The sequence below is a fragment of the Hypanus sabinus genome, chromosome 8 (genome assembly GCF_030144855.1).
Source record: "Hypanus sabinus isolate sHypSab1 chromosome 8, sHypSab1.hap1, whole genome shotgun sequence".
NCBI lineage: Eukaryota > Metazoa > Chordata > Chondrichthyes > Myliobatiformes > Dasyatidae > Hypanus > Hypanus sabinus.
In genome coordinates this window covers 127,339,887-127,355,796 of record NC_082713.1, presented here as the reverse complement: position 1 = coordinate 127,355,796, position 15,910 = coordinate 127,339,887, and the positions used below count along the sequence as shown (strand labels likewise).

The 15,910-nt window shown below is 38.3% G+C and overlaps 1 protein-coding gene across 6 annotated transcripts in view; it reads right to left on the bottom strand.

Moving 5' to 3' along the window:
• The window catches only part of LOC132398401 (UPF0606 protein KIAA1549-like), a 277,859-nt gene that overhangs the window by 55,407 nt on the left and 206,542 nt on the right, over positions 1-15,910 (bottom strand). For all 6 annotated transcript variants that reach the window (XM_059977777.1, XM_059977775.1, XM_059977776.1 and 3 more), the window contains one exon: positions 14,535-14,719. In XM_059977777.1, the coding sequence (XP_059833760.1) occupies positions 14,535-14,719 (185 nt within the window). The remainder of the gene's footprint in view (positions 1-14,534; positions 14,720-15,910) is intronic.

The window sequence follows — 15,910 nt, the reverse complement described above, 5'->3', positions numbered from 1 at the left end:
AGACCCGGGTTTTTTTTTACTATCATGGTTTATAGATGCTCTTTTAATTTTACTATAATGTCTTTTTTCTTATTTTTTTTTCTGAATTGGATATACATGTTTATATTTTGTAATAATGATTTCTTTTTTTAAGATGTCGTTTCTTCTTCCCATAAGACTTTGCTTTCTGTAAGCATTCATTTGTTTGCTTGTATTTGAGAATGGGACGAATGTTTTGGATTTTTGGACCCTTTTTTTATATTTTAGTGATTATTGAATCCTTTTTTAATTCTATTTTGATAACCTTTTTTATAAACTTTTTTTAATAGATTGGTGAATTTACATTTATATTTTGTAATATGGCTTTTTCAAAATGTCGTTTCTTCTTCCCATAAGTCTTTGCTTTTGAAATGTCATTTTTTTGTATTTGAATATGGAATCTTTTTTAAAGGCATATTACACTGTTTCAAACTTTAACGTCTATCCTTTTTTAATTAATGATCTTTTACTTTATTATATTACTTTTTTTTATTTTGATTGATAAATATTATTTTTTTTTGCAACCCTGTACTTAAATCTGGGTGTTTTATAATCTCTTTTTATCTTTTCATAGAGATGCTATCTTGAAATGGGGGTAATATTAGTATTAGTTTGTGCGCCTGCCACTTGGCTTTTTTTCAAGGGTTTGGGGGAGGGGGTAGGGATCTTTTCTCACGCTTTTGCTTTTTATTTTTTTGCTTTTAGTTTATGGGCCAACTTTAAATTATTAATATTGTTGAGGTGTCATTTTCTCCAGTTGCTCCTGAATCATTTTTTCTTCTTCCTGAATTATGGGTTATGTGTCTTCTTAACCTTTTATGATATACACAATCAATATTGGCATGATGGATAAGTCTATTAATTTTATCTCTTGGAATACTAATGGTTTAAATCATCCGATTAAACGTAAAAAAATATTTAAAGTATTCCATAGACTGAATACTAATATTATCTTTGCACAGGAGACCCATATTAGGAGGGAGGATAATCAACGCTTTTTTAGGTTCTGGAAGGATCAACAATTTCACTCGAATTGTACCGCCAAAATTAGGCGTGTGTCTGTTTTTATAGACCCCTCAATTTCGTTTACACATCATGAAATTATTACAGGGCAGATTTTTGTTGATTACTGGTTCACTTTTTAATCGAAAAGTGGTTCTAGTTAATATTTATGCTCCAAACTTTGACTGCCCTGAATTTTTTAAACATTTATTTACTTCCCTTCCTAATCTAAATGAATATATGTTGATAATGGGTGGAGATTTTAATTGCTGTCTGAATCCTTTGATGGATAGATCTAAATCTATTCGAACTCTTCCGAATAGATCAGCCTTACTTATTAATTCTTTTATGGTTGATTCGGGAATTACTGAAATATGGCGGTTTTTGAACCCTAAAGATAAAGAATTTTCATTTTTTTCACATGTATATCATAGTTATTCTAGAATTGATTATTTCCTTATTGATCATCGTTTATTAACAGATGTTACTGATTGTAAATATGATTCTATTGCCATTTCGGATCATGCACCTTTGAAGTTATCTATCAAGATTTCGGACTCTTCCATTAATACTAGATCTTGGAGACTCAACGCTACTTTGCTTCAAGATCCAGAATTTATTACCTTCATAAAACAACAAATTGACTTATTTTTTTTCAACAAACTATACCGAAGAGATTGACAGAGGAATACTTTGGGACTCTTTCAAGGCTTTTATCCGTGGACAAATTATCTCATATTCCGTTGGTAAAAGAAAACAAAGATATTTAGATATAGCTTTATTGGTGGATAAAATTAAAGAAATTGATAAGATTTATTCCGTTACTCCTACCAAAGAACTTTATAAGAAGAGAGTTGAGCTTCAAATGGAACATAGCTTATTATTATCTTCTTCAATTGAGAATCAATTAATCAAGACCAGGGCTCAATTTTATATTCATAGTGATGGAACTGGTAAATTGTTAGCTAACCAATTAAAAGCTATTTCGACTAGGCAACAAATTATTAAAATTCATAAACAAGACGGTAATCTGACTACTGATCATAAAGAAATTAATAATACTTTTCAAGATTTTTATAAATCTTTATATCAATCAGAATTTGATGGCGATCTGTCCATGATGGATAATTTTTTTAACAATTTAAATATTCCCAAACTGACAGATGAAGATCGAAGTGTGTTTGATGCTCCTATTTCTATGGCCGAAGTAGGAGAGGTTATCTCATCAATGAATTCAGGGAAAGCTCCTGGTCCTGATGGTTATATTATAGAATTTTTAAAAACTTTTTCTTCTTTGCTTTCCCCTTGGTTATGTGAAATCTTTAATGATGCATTTACTAAGAAGAGATTACCTCAGTCTTTTTATGAAGCTACTATCTCTCTAATTCTTAAAAAAGATAAAGATCCTACTTTATGTGCATCTTATTGCCCTATATCGCTATTAAATGTAGACTCTAAGATTCTTACAAAAATTTTAGCTATTAGGTTAGAAAAAGTATTATCACAGATTATTTCAGAAGACCAAACTGGTTTTATTAGGAATCGGTATTCCTTTTTTAATGTTAGAAAATTGATTAATATAATTTATACTTCTTCACCCACAACCTCAGAATGTGTTATCTCATTAGATGCTGAAAAAGCTTTTGATAGAGTTGAATGGACATACTTATTTAATGCCTTGAAAAATTTTAATTTTAGTTCTAATTTTATATCATGGATTAAATTAATATATTATAAACCTGTTGCTTCTGTTTTTACAAAATAATTATAGATCCTCTTTTTTTCAATTATCTCGTGGTACGAGACAAGGTTGTCCCTTGTCCTTTATTATTTAATATCACATTAGAACCTTTAGCCATTGCTATTCGTGAATCTCCTAATATTTTTGGTATTACTCGTAATGAAAAGTTATACAAGTTATCACTTTATGCTGATGACTTGTTGTTATATATTTCTGATCCTGATAGGTCTATTCCCGCTATCCTATCTTTGTTGGTTCAATTTGGTAGTTTTTCTGGTTATAAATTAAATTTGGATAAAGTGAAATATTTCCTTTTAATGAGCAAACTTTATTGAATGACAGGACACCATTTAAAGTTGTTACTGATAACTTTATTTATTTAGGTATAAAAATTACTAAGAAGTATAAAGATTTATTCAGACTGAATTTTTTTACCCATGCTTCATCAAATTCAACAACTTACTACTAGATGGTCTCCTTTATCCTTATCATTAGTTGGTCGGATTAATGCTATTAAAATGATGATTTTACCAAAATTTTTATATTTATTTCAAGCCTTACCAACTTTTATTCCTAAATCTTTCTTCGATAACATTGATTCAAAAATTTCCTCATTTGTGTGGCAAAATAAAAATCCCAGGTTAAGTAAAAGACAGTTACAGAAATCTAAAAAAGATGGTGGTTTAGCTTTACCTAACTTTAGATTTTATTATTGGGCAAATAATATTCGAAACTTAATATATTGGAAACTAGATTTGGATTCACCATTGTGCCCACAGTGGGTAAATTTAGAATGTAATGTTGCACAAGGATATTCTTTATTCTCCATTCTTGGTTCTTCTCTTCCGGTTGATTTAGTTAAACTCAATAAACAGATATCCAATCCTATTGTCAAACACACAATACGAATTTGGTTTCAGTTTCGTAAGTTTTTTACTCTGAAAAACTTTGTTCTTGATAGCCCTATCTTACTTAACTTCTTTTTTAAACCTTCTTTAACAGATCAAGCTTTTAGCATATGGAAAAGGAAAGGTATAATATGTTTTCGTGATCCCTTTTTTGAACGTAGTTTGATGTCTTTTGACCAACTTTCCAACAAATTTAATTTACTTAAATCTAACTTTTTTAGATATTTACAAATTGGAAATTTTTTATATAAAGTTTTACCATCCTTTCCCAATTCAACTTTGATAGATTTTTCAGGCATGATTTTTACCCTGAATCCTTGTCAGAAAGGATTAGTGGCTTTTATTTATAATAGGATTATGAAGATACAACCAGAAATATCAGGTAGAATTAAACAAGAGTGGGAAAAAGAACTTCAATATAATATATCAACAGAAAAATGGGAAAAATTTTTACAAATGGTTAATTCTTCTTCTATATGTGCTAAACATGCTTTAATACAATTTAAGGTCGTACATACAGCTCATATGTCTAAAGATAAGCTTGCTCGATTCTATTCTCATATTAACCCTCAATGTGACAGATGTCATTCAGATGTGGCCTCATTGACCCATATGTTTTGGTCATGTCCCACTTTACATAACTATTGGAAGGACATATTTGCTACCATTTCCTCAATTTGGAATATTGATTTACAACCTCATTTTATTACTGCAATTTTTAGTATACCAAATGAGGATGGTAGTCGACTTTCCCCTTCAATTAGACGAATGATCGCCTTTGTAACATTAATGGCCAGAAGGTCTATATTACAAAAATGGAAAGAAGTAAACCCTCCTACCACATTTCAATGGTTTTCTCAAACTATCTCTTGTCTGAGTTTAGAAAAAATTAGAAGTACTATTTTCGATTCATCAATTAAATTTGAAGAAACTTGGGGACCGTTCATTCAACACTTTAATATGAATTAATTTGGCCTCTTCCAGACCTTTTCTCTTTTTATTCTTGTTCTGGTATGGAGTTCCGGAGTTTTTGACACTATCATACTCATATAAACTGGTATTATTGCCCATGTTAGTTTAGGTTTATTTTTTTTGTAATATACATTTCTTCGTGCATTTTTACTTTTTTTTTCTTTTGATGACTATTTTTATTCTTTTTCATGTTCAATCAAAATAGGTTTGATTGTTTATTATAAGTTTTTTCTTTGGTTGATATTTAATAAGATATTGTTATCCTATTATAAATTTAACTTTAAAACTAATGCATTTATAACCTATTTATATTATGTTATGTTTCTCTTTATATATATGAAATTCAATAAAAAGATTGAAAAAGAAAGAAAATTTGTTGCTCAAATATAAAAAAGTGTCAAAATGTAGTGAAGAGTTAATTTGAATGGAATTAATATACTAGGAAATTCATTGCTGAGATTCACTGCTGAGAATTAAAAACAAGATGATTTTCTCTATTCTACTCTACTGCAGTAGACTCCTTCCTGGTTTTTGATGGGTTAGGAAATTGCAAATAAGCGTACTTAAAAGAGAGTAAGTTGAAGAGAAATATGTTTTAAAAGATCAGATAAGTATTTTTGATTTCCAACCAGTGTCCAACCACATTTGGAAGGTAGACATGAACATCTAGTGAGGACAGGCCAAACAAAAAAATTAAAATTGGGAATTAAATACACTAGGATGTTGAACTTTCACACGAGTCAGGCAAAATGGAAAAGCAGGGATAATCCTGGTGATCAAGAATGGGAGGAAGGCAGTACAGAGAACAGATCGGAGAAAACCAAGAGGCAATACCAATTTCAGTTGAGTTAAGAAATAACTAAAGGTAGAAAACTACAGTGGTAATGCAGGGCAAAACATAAAACAGTAAATCAAAGACACAATAAGGATAAAACAATAATCATAGCTTCACATAGACCAGATAAAAACAATTGAGGAACAGCATAAAGGACAAATTCATGAAATGTACCTGAGGTGGTTTGTTATATCAGAATATTAAAGAACTTATGGGAAATAGGCTATTTTAAAAGCAGGACTATGAATCAAAATATTTAAAATTTTGGAAATGACTTGGTTCAATTCAAAAGCTGGGCCATGAATCAAACAAAGCAAATTACAAAGATATGAGGCACAAGCTGGCTTTTGTGCACTGGAAAACTACATTATTAGGCATAACATACACAATGACTAACATTCATAATAAAACACAGAACAATTAAGCAGAGGAACAGGCCTTTCAGCCCACAATGCTGTGCTAAACCAAGTACATTAGTAATCTATTGCAAACTAAACTTGTCCCTCCGCCTACACAACATCCATATATTTCCATTTATATGCCTATCTAAACATCTCTTTAAAAGTCTCCAATGTATCTGCCTCTACCATCATCCCATTCTAGGCACCCACCACTCTGGGCAAAAAAAAACTTGCCCTTCACATCTCCTTTGAAATGATCCCCTCTCACAATAAATGCATGTCCTCTGGAATTAGACATGTCAAACTCAGGGAAAAAATACCGTCTGTCTACTCGGTCTATACCTCTCATAATCTTATAAACCGCTTATCAGATCTCACCTCAGCCTCTGCCACTCCAGAGAAAACAACCCAAGTTTGTCCAACCTCTCAGTAGAGCACATGCTCTCTAATACAGGCAGCTTCGCAGTAGACCTCTTCATTACCCACTCCAAAGGCTTGACATCTTCCTTTAATGGGTCGGCTAGTACTGTATACAATACTCCAGATGCAGCCCAAATAAGAGTTTTATAAAGCTGCAACATAACTTACTGACTTTTGAACTCAGTGCCTTAACTAATAAAAGCAAGCATGCCATTTGCCTTTTTAACTAACCTATCAACCTGTGTAGCTACTTTCAGGGAGCTACAAACTTGGATGCCAAGACCGCTCTGCTCCACAATACTGTTAAGGGTCGCTTTACACTTGACCTTCCAAGGTGCAACAATTCACATTCAGCCAGGTTAAGCTCCATCTGCCATTTCCGTCCAAATCTACAACTGACTTTTATCTTGCTGTACTCTTTGCCAGTCATTCACGCTAACCACACCAACAATCTTTGTATCATTTGTAAACTTACAAATCCATCCGTCTATATTTTCATCCAGGTCATTTATATACATCATAAACAGCAATTAGTATTTTATATGCAACAAGTATATACTTTTGAGGTGCAAACATCCAACAAGAAAAATGGTTGAGCTATGCACAACCATACAAACCATGTTTGATCTTTCTTTTCTTCATATTATTATTGTCACACACAATACAGTGAAGAACTTTTGTTTGCTTTCTGTCCATACAGATAATTTCAAAACACATGTGCATTGAAATGTTACAAAGAGAAAAGCACAAAAGCATGCAGAATATAGGACGGATATCTGTCCCCCACTTTTCCTTCGCTACGTGGACGACTGCACTTGCATGCATGCTGAGCTTGTTGACTTCATTGACTTTGCCTACAACTTTCACCCTGCCCTCAAACCCACCTGGTCCATTTCCGACTCCTCCCTCTCCTTTCTTGATCTATCTCCATCTCTGGAGACGGCTTATCTACTGATATCTACTATAAGCCTATGGACTCTCACAGCTACCTGGACTATTCCTCTTCCCACCCTGTCTCTTACAAAAATGCCACTCCCTTCTCGCAATTCTTCTGTCTCCACCACATCTGCTCTCAGGATGGGGCTTTTCATTCCAGGACGAAGGAGGTGTCTTCCTTTTAAAGTAGTGGTCACCAACCTTTTTAAGCCCAAGATCCCCTACCTCAGCCTTAGTTCAAGGCAAGATCGACCCCAGATCAATTAGTTAGACGCACGCGCACCAGGGCAGAAAAGACTGGAAGTAAAACCCCGCAACCCGGAAGTAGAAATAATGTATGAACACCAGGGTACCCACCCTTTTTATGCACTGCGAACCACTTTAATATTGACAATATTCTTGTGGACCGGCCGACAGTGGGGGGGGGGGTAAACACGACGGGAATACAGCGATACTCGAAGCAGGTTCCTTATGTCCAGTCTATTCCACAATTTAGTTTTCGCAGCTCTCGGCACTTAGCTTCTGTCCCACTTGCTCACATTTTTTCCACTCACAAAACTCAACGCGTTTGTCTTTAAGTGCGGAGCGCTTGGACTCAAGGTACCGAAGCAGTTTTGAGGGCTTCATTGCCTCGGACAGCCTCCTGCCCGCCCGCGGCCAGACGCCTTGGCCAAGTGCAGTTGGTCGTGGGTCGGCTGAGAGGACAAGCTCAGGGCCGGAGGTCCCTGTGCCGGGGCTGCGGCGGTCACAGTCCAGAGTGAGCAAGTGACCAAGCGAGGAGTGCAATAAGGCACGCGCACCCCCCTTGTAGGATGACAAAAGTTTGTTTCAGTAGATTGCAGCGAGGTAGCTGCTCTGATACTTACAAATCGCTGAGCCCAAATTAGGTCGTCTGCGAATATTTTAGCACCAGGTTCCCCATGAACATTCAGTGTGTTAAACAGGTTTAGAGGCAGCGCTCCAGGTCAGTAGCGACGGCACTTCCCGTCGGCCGTGCGAAGCCACAAGGCGCAAGGGTATCACTGCATTTAGGCAACTGATGACCTCGCGTGGGTTCAAGCTCAACAGTGGGCATAACAGGGAACGAAGAAAGGTGCAACTGACTCGTATCGTTTCCTTGTGGCCTGGTGGTTGGGGACCACTGAATTATACTGTGTAGTGCAGGGGAGCTACACGCATGCGCACTGGGCAGAAAGAACGGAACTAAAACCCTGCAACCCAGAAACTATCTCTCAACAGTATTTGTGCATTTATTTTTCTTTTTTTTTTCGGGATCTACTGGGAAAGTCTCAAAGATCGACTAGTCGATTGTGATCGATGGGTTAGCGACCACTATTTTAAAGAAAGGGGCTTCCCTTCCTCCACCATCAAACTCTGCTCTCAAACGCATCTCTCCCATTTCACACACACCTGCTCTGACACCATCCTCCTGCCACCCAACTCAGTATAGGGTTCCCCTTGTCCTCACCTACCACTCCACCAGCCTCCAGGTCCAACATATAATTCTCCGTAACTTCCGCCACCTCCAACAAGATCCCACTACAGGCACATCTTTCCCTCCCCCTCCCCTTCTGCTTTCCGCAGGGATTGCTCCCTATTGTGACTCCCTTGTCCATTCGTCCCCTCCATCCCTTCCCACCGATCTCACTCCTGGCACTTATCCTTGTAAGCGGAACAAGTGCTACACCTGCCCTTACATTGCCTCCATCACCACTGTTCAGGGCCCCAGACAGTCCTTCCAAGTGAGGCGACAGTTCACCTGTGGGTCGGATGGTGTGAAATACTGCGTATGGTGCTCCCGGTGCGGCCTTCTATATATTGGTGAGACCTGACGCAGACTGGGAGACAGTTTTGCGGAACACCTACGCTCTGTCCACCAGAAAAAGCAGGATCTCCCAGTGGCCACACATTTCAATTCCACGTCCCATTCCCATTCTGATATGTCTATCCATGGCCTCCTCTACTGTCAAGATGAAGCCATTCTCAGGTTGGAGGAACAACACCTGATATTCCGTCTGGGTAGCCTCCAACCTGATGGCATGAACATTGACTTCTCTAACTTCCGTTAATGCCTCTCCTCCCCTTCTTACCCCATCCCTTATTTAGTTATTATCCCCCCCCTCCATTTTTTCTCTCTCTGCCCCTCTCACAATCACTCCTTGCCTGTTCTCCATCTTCTTCCGGTGCTCCCCTCCCCCTTTCTTTCTTCCTAGGCCTCCCATCCCATGATCCTTTCCCTTCTCCAGCTCTGTATCCCTTTTGCCAATCACCTTTCCGGCTCTTAGCTTTATCCCTCCCCCTCCTGTCTTCCCCTATCATTTCGGACTTCCCCCTCCTCCTCTCAATTCTCTTACTATCTTTTCTTTCAGTTAGTCCTGATGAAGGGTCTCAGCCTGAAACGTCAACTGTGATTCTCCCTATAGATGCCGCCTGGCCTGCTGCATTCCATCAGCATTTTGAGTGTGTTGCTTGAATTTCCAGCATCTGCAGATTTCCTCATGTTTGCAGAATATAGTGTTATAGTTACAGAGAAAGAGCAGAGTAGGTAAACAAAAAGGTGCAAGGACCACAACAAGGCAGCCTGTGAAATGAAGAGTTCATCAAGGAAGATATTTAAACTTCTAACACATTAAAAATAATTGAAAAAGATACATAAACAGAAATCACTGCCACTGCTGTGAAGTCTAATTCTGGACGGCATGGCTTGAAAACTGGAAACATATCTAACTTGAATAATGTTAAGAAATACTTTCATATGCAGATTGGGAAAAGTTTGGGTAACACACACAAAAAGCTGGAGGAACTCAGCAGGCCAGGCATCATCAATGGAAAAGAGTGCAGTCGACATTTTGGGCCAAGACTCTTCATCAGGACTGGAAAAAGAAATATGAGGAGTCAGAGTAAAAGGGTGGAGGGAGGGAAGGGAGAAACACAAAGTGATAGGTGAAATCATGAGGGGGGTAGGGGTGAAGTAGAGTTGGGAAGTTGATTGGTAAAAGATACAGGGCTTGAGAAGGGGAAATCTAACAGGAGAGGACAGAAGGCCATGGAAGGTGCTTCAATGAGCACCTACACTCCGTCTGCCAGAAAAAGCGGTATCTCCCAGTGGCCAACCATTTTAATTCCACTTCCCATTCTGACATTTCAATCCACGGCCATCTCTACTGTCGCGATGAAGCCACACTCTGGTTGGCGGAACACCACCTCATATTCCCTCTGGGTACCTTGCACTTTCTGCTTTCCGCAGGGAGCGCTCCCTATGCAACTCCCTGTTCCATTTGTCCCTCGCCACTGATCTCCCTCCCTTGTCACCTATCCTTGCAAGTAGAACAAGTGCTATACCTGCCCCCTAAACCTTCTCCCTCACTACTATTTAGGGCCCCAAACAGTCCTTCCAGGTGAGACGACACTTTACCTGTGAGTCTGTTGGGGCCATCTATTGTATCTAGTACTCCCAGTGTGGCTTCTTGTATATCGGTGAGACCCAGTGCAGACTAGGAAACCACTTCACTGAGAACCTACACTCCGTCCCCCAGAAAAAGAGGGACCTCCCAGTGGCCACCCATTTTAACATAGAAACAGAAAATCTACAGCACAATACACTTCCCATTCCCATTCCGACCTGTCCAGACATGGCCTCCTCTACTGTCACGTGAGGCCACACACTGGTTGGAAGAGTAACATCTTGGATTCCGTCTGGGTAGCCTCCAACCTGATGGCACAAACATTGGTTTCACAAACTTCCGCTAATCCCCCCATCCCCTTCCCTATTCCCCATTCCCATTTCCCTTTTTCACCTCATCTCCTTGTCCGCCCATCACCACTCTCTGGTGTGCCTCTCCCTTTTTCTTTCTTCCGTGGTCTCCTATTAGATTTGCCCTTCTCTAGCCCTGTATCTCTTTCACCAATCTACTTCCCCGCTCTTTACTTCACCCCTTCCCCTCCCAGTATCACCTATCACCTTGTGCTTCTCCATCTCCTTCTCTCCCACACCCTTTACTCTGACCCCATCTTTTTTTGCAGGTCCTGCTGAGGGTCTCAGCCCAAAACGTTGACTGTACTCTTTTCCATAGGTGCTGCCTGGCCTGTTGAATTTCTCCAGCACTTTTCGTGTGTAACTTGGGTTTCCAGCATCTGCAGATTTTCTCTTCTTTGTGACAGGAAAGTTTGGCCATTTTCTGCAAAAATGCTCAATTCCATATTTTAAAATAGCAAGGATACTAAAGGACAGACGGAGAATAGGGTAGATATACGGATTAGGTCTCAGGTCAGCTAAGATCTAGAGAGATGGAACTATCTACTGAATCCAAGTAGCCTATTCCCATCCCCATATATTCACAATTAGTGCACTAATTGTTCACATCGATAAAATTATTTCTCATTTAAATACCGTGTTTTCGCGCACACAGAGAATACTTCATCCTTTTAATCGCTCCAACTTGCCCATTTTATAGAACTCTGGAAACATGAGATCCCTTGCTTTAGCACAAAGCATCCTTTCTATTATTGATGACTGACATTATCTAAGAGTTGCTGGGTAACAGGATATACTGCTACTAGAAACAGAGAGCTCGTTTTCCTTTTGAGTGTTTAAATTCCACATTTTCTAAACAACGTATTCATAAAGATAAGCAAAACCTCAGTTTGGAAATAGGACTATTCTAATGACTACATAAGAGAGAGCTACATTTTCCACCAGCATCAATTTTTCCCTCCTCCTTCTGTTTAGTTATTGTTTCCCTTTTCTATTTAAGTCACATCACCAAATTCCAGTATGTTTCTAAAGTTTTCAACCTGAGAAACATCTTCCAAGGACATAATATTTCTCGGCAGGTTATTCCATTACAGATCCTGGAGCAAGATTTCAGAAAACATACTGCTTGATTCAACAACACAGAAGCAAAAATATAATATAGTGGAAATCTGAATTAAAAATAGGTGCTGAAAATAATTAATTACACAGGTTTGTCACAGAGTTTATTTCTTTTTATCCTCATAACCTTTCCATTATTGTTCAACTGCCATTCTTATCACCTGACTGTAATTCAACCAAAACAGATTTCTGTTGCATGGATGAATGAGACAAAAGAGACTTAACAGCCTTTTGCTGTACCTTTCATTCTAGGATGAAATAAAATGTCTTTTCCCTCCTCACACCTTTACTGTTTAAATTATTACGCTATCTGCATCTGGTGACCATGTGATCTCTATCTCAGAGAATGACATCAGAACACCTTCAAGAAGGTGAACCCTTGCAGAGTCAGATGGTGTGCCTGATATGGCACTGAACACCTGTAATGACCAACTAGCTGAAATGTTCAAGGAAAACTTCAAGCTCTCATTGCTGTGGTCTGAGGTTTCCATCTGCTACAAAAGGGCATCAATCATACCAGTGCTACAGAAGAGCAGGGTGAGCTGCTCCAGTAGTGATCACTTAGTAGCATTCACATCTACTGTGATGAAGTGCTTTTGAGAGGTTGGTCATGGCTAGAATTAACCCCTACCTGAGCACAGTCCTGAAACTACTGCCACAATACATCAGTTGCAATTTCACTGGCTTTCCAATTGACTATGGAATACCTGGACAACAGCAAAACATATGTCAGGCTACTGTTTATCGATTACAGCCTGGCGTTTACTACTAACCTATAAGCTGAAACCCAGGTGTCTGTACCTCCTTCTGCAACTGGATCCTTAACCTCATCAGGCAACCATAGTCAGTGCAGATAACAGCTCCTTCTTTTTGACAACCAACACAGGCACACCTCAAGGATGCAAGCTTAGCCTACTGGACTCTGTCTCTCTATACATAACTGTGTGGTTAGATACAGCTCAAACCCCATCTTATAAATTCGCTATGACATCATACTGTTGGCAGCATCTCAGATTGCAATGAGGTGTACAGGAGTAGCAATAACTGGCTAGCTGAATGATGTTGCAATTCAACCTCGGAACGACCAAGAAAATTCATTGTGCACTTCAGGAAGGGGAAGTCAGGAGAACACACACAGCAATCCTCATCGAGAGGTCAGTGTTTGAAAAGGTGAGCAGCTTCAAGTTCTGGGGTCAATGCCTCAGAGGAATCCATCACTACAGCAGCTCTAGCTCATTTGGAGTTGGGGGGGGGGGGGGAGACTTGTTTTGCCACTAAAGACTCTCGCATATTTCTACAGATGTACAGTAGAGAGCACTCTGACTGGCTGCATCATAGCCTGGTATGGAGCCTCGAATACACAGGATCACAAGAGGGTGCAGAGGGTTGTAGACTCAGCCATCATGGGCATAACCCTCCTTGCCCATTATTCTTCTTGTGACACTCTCACCATTCTTCTTGTGACTACCATCAGACAGGAAGTACAGGAGAACCATACTCAACATTTAAGAACAGCTTCTTTCTCTTTGCTATCAGATTTCCAAATGGTCCATGAATAGTAACTCACTATTTGTCTTATACACTGCTTATTTATTTTTGTAACTTAGTAGTTTTTTTTTACATTTTACAGGAACACCACTGAGCACATCCTGGCAAGTTGAATCTCCATCTGGTATAGGAGCAGTCGAGCCTCAGACTAGAAATCCCAACAAAGTATTGTGAGAACAGCTGAGAGGATTTCCCTACCATCCATCGTGAACATTTATCAGGAGTGTTGCATGCGCAGAGCCCTTAGTATTATTAAAGATCCCACCCATCCATCCAGCATCCTCTTTGACTTTCTCCCATCAGGCAGGAGACTACAATGCATAAAAACAAGAATGGTCGGGATGAGAAACAGTTCCTTCTCCCAGGCCATTAGGCTTCTGAACTCCCTGCCTCATTGTATTCGAAGCGCCACTGGTTAATCTGTTCTGTACTTTACAATATTTAATATTAATGCACTTTAGTTTGTTATTTACATGTGATTTATCTGCAGATTTTATCCTCATCATAAGTTATTGTATGTCATGAGTACTGCTGTGCTTTACATCCAGGTTTGGAGAAATTTTGTCTCACTTCTTTGTACATTATATGGTTATATACATTATATACACGTATATAGTTAAATGACATTAAACGACTTGCACTGTATTGCTGCTGCAATACTACAACTTTTACAACATATGATAATAAACCTAATTCTGATTTATCAAATTCATGACTCAAACTGTCGTTCCTTTTGTTTCTTATAAAATTACTGTACGATTAACCTGATTACTATTTCCTTACATATAACACCAAATTCTTTTCAAATCCAACTACAGTCCTTCACCATAAGCTCTGCAACTAGAAACATCAATAGACTTTGATTTATATAATTTCTTACTTTTTGTCGTTGCTGAATGTTACTCATGGTGTCCGGCTGAAATTCCAGTTTGTCTGTTCGACAGAACTTCCAGTACAGAATCATGATGATGATGATGACCACAATCACTGGTACAAGCACAGCCACAATGATCCACATACTTCTATTTTCATCGGTTGGAGATGAGGTCGGAACTCTCTCTACCGCTATAAAAGGAAAATTACAACCAAATGTGGCACCTAATGAAACTCTTAAAAAACTATGTTACTAAATTCTCTGATAAAGCATACACTGGCATGAATTATTTCATTTTCACTCATATTTAACACAAGTACAATTGATTGCACTACACAACATAGATTCTACTTGGACTAAAATTACTAACAGTGACTTTTGGATTCTGAAAGACTTTACGGGACAAGTGACCAGAGCTAGCAGTGTGGTCTTCTCCCTTTTTCATTTTGTAGCACATACAGATGGCATAATGGTGCAGCAATTTGCTCCACTGCCTCTTAACTCTATATACACAGGTCGGATCCTGACCTCGAGTGCTATCTGTGTAGAGTCAGCACAATCTCTCTGCAATGTGGGAGGAAGCCAGAACATCTGGTGGAAACCCATGTCATTGCAAAGATTAATTAGTTAGTGAAAATTATCCTTTATGTTTAGACAAAGAAAAAAGGAATTAAAGAAAACAAATGGTGTACATACGAGAGAAAATAAGTTGCGGGTCTACAGGGAAATGAGGGAGGAATAATTAAGTAATTAATGGGGATATCATAAATCCAAGCAAGCTTAAAATTTGCTCATTTCACCCAGTGCTCCTGGAGCACAATCTTGGACTCACATGCCAAGATATCATTGCTTACATACCACAAGTGTTTACATTAGCATACCTTGAATAAGATCACAGGAGTATGTTATATGCAAGAGCTTACCAAATTGTTAATTAACTCAATGCAGCTTAAGGCAACTTGATAGATGTCACCTCTTGCAACAATTTACAATTTATTGAGGCACATTACTAGATCAACCAAATGGTAGTGGAGGGGTATTCTATGTACAACTTCACTGCTATTCAGTAGGAGAATTATCTTGCTCAAATTCTCCATTATTTTTCTGAATTATTGTTATTCTCCATTACTCACTCAGGAAATTAATCACCCAAAATATGAAGTGAAAAATTAACAAGATCTTTAATTGTTTTGCAGTTGGAGTAGACATATCCTACAGCTAGAAAATATTTGGTATAAACAGCCTATCAATGTATGATTTAGAGATTCAACCCAGAAGTATTGCATACTGTGCCTTGAAAAAGTATTCAGTCCCCAATCCTGTGTTCATATGAATGGGTATTACAACTAGGGATTTTCATCATTTTATCTGAGAATTTGTAT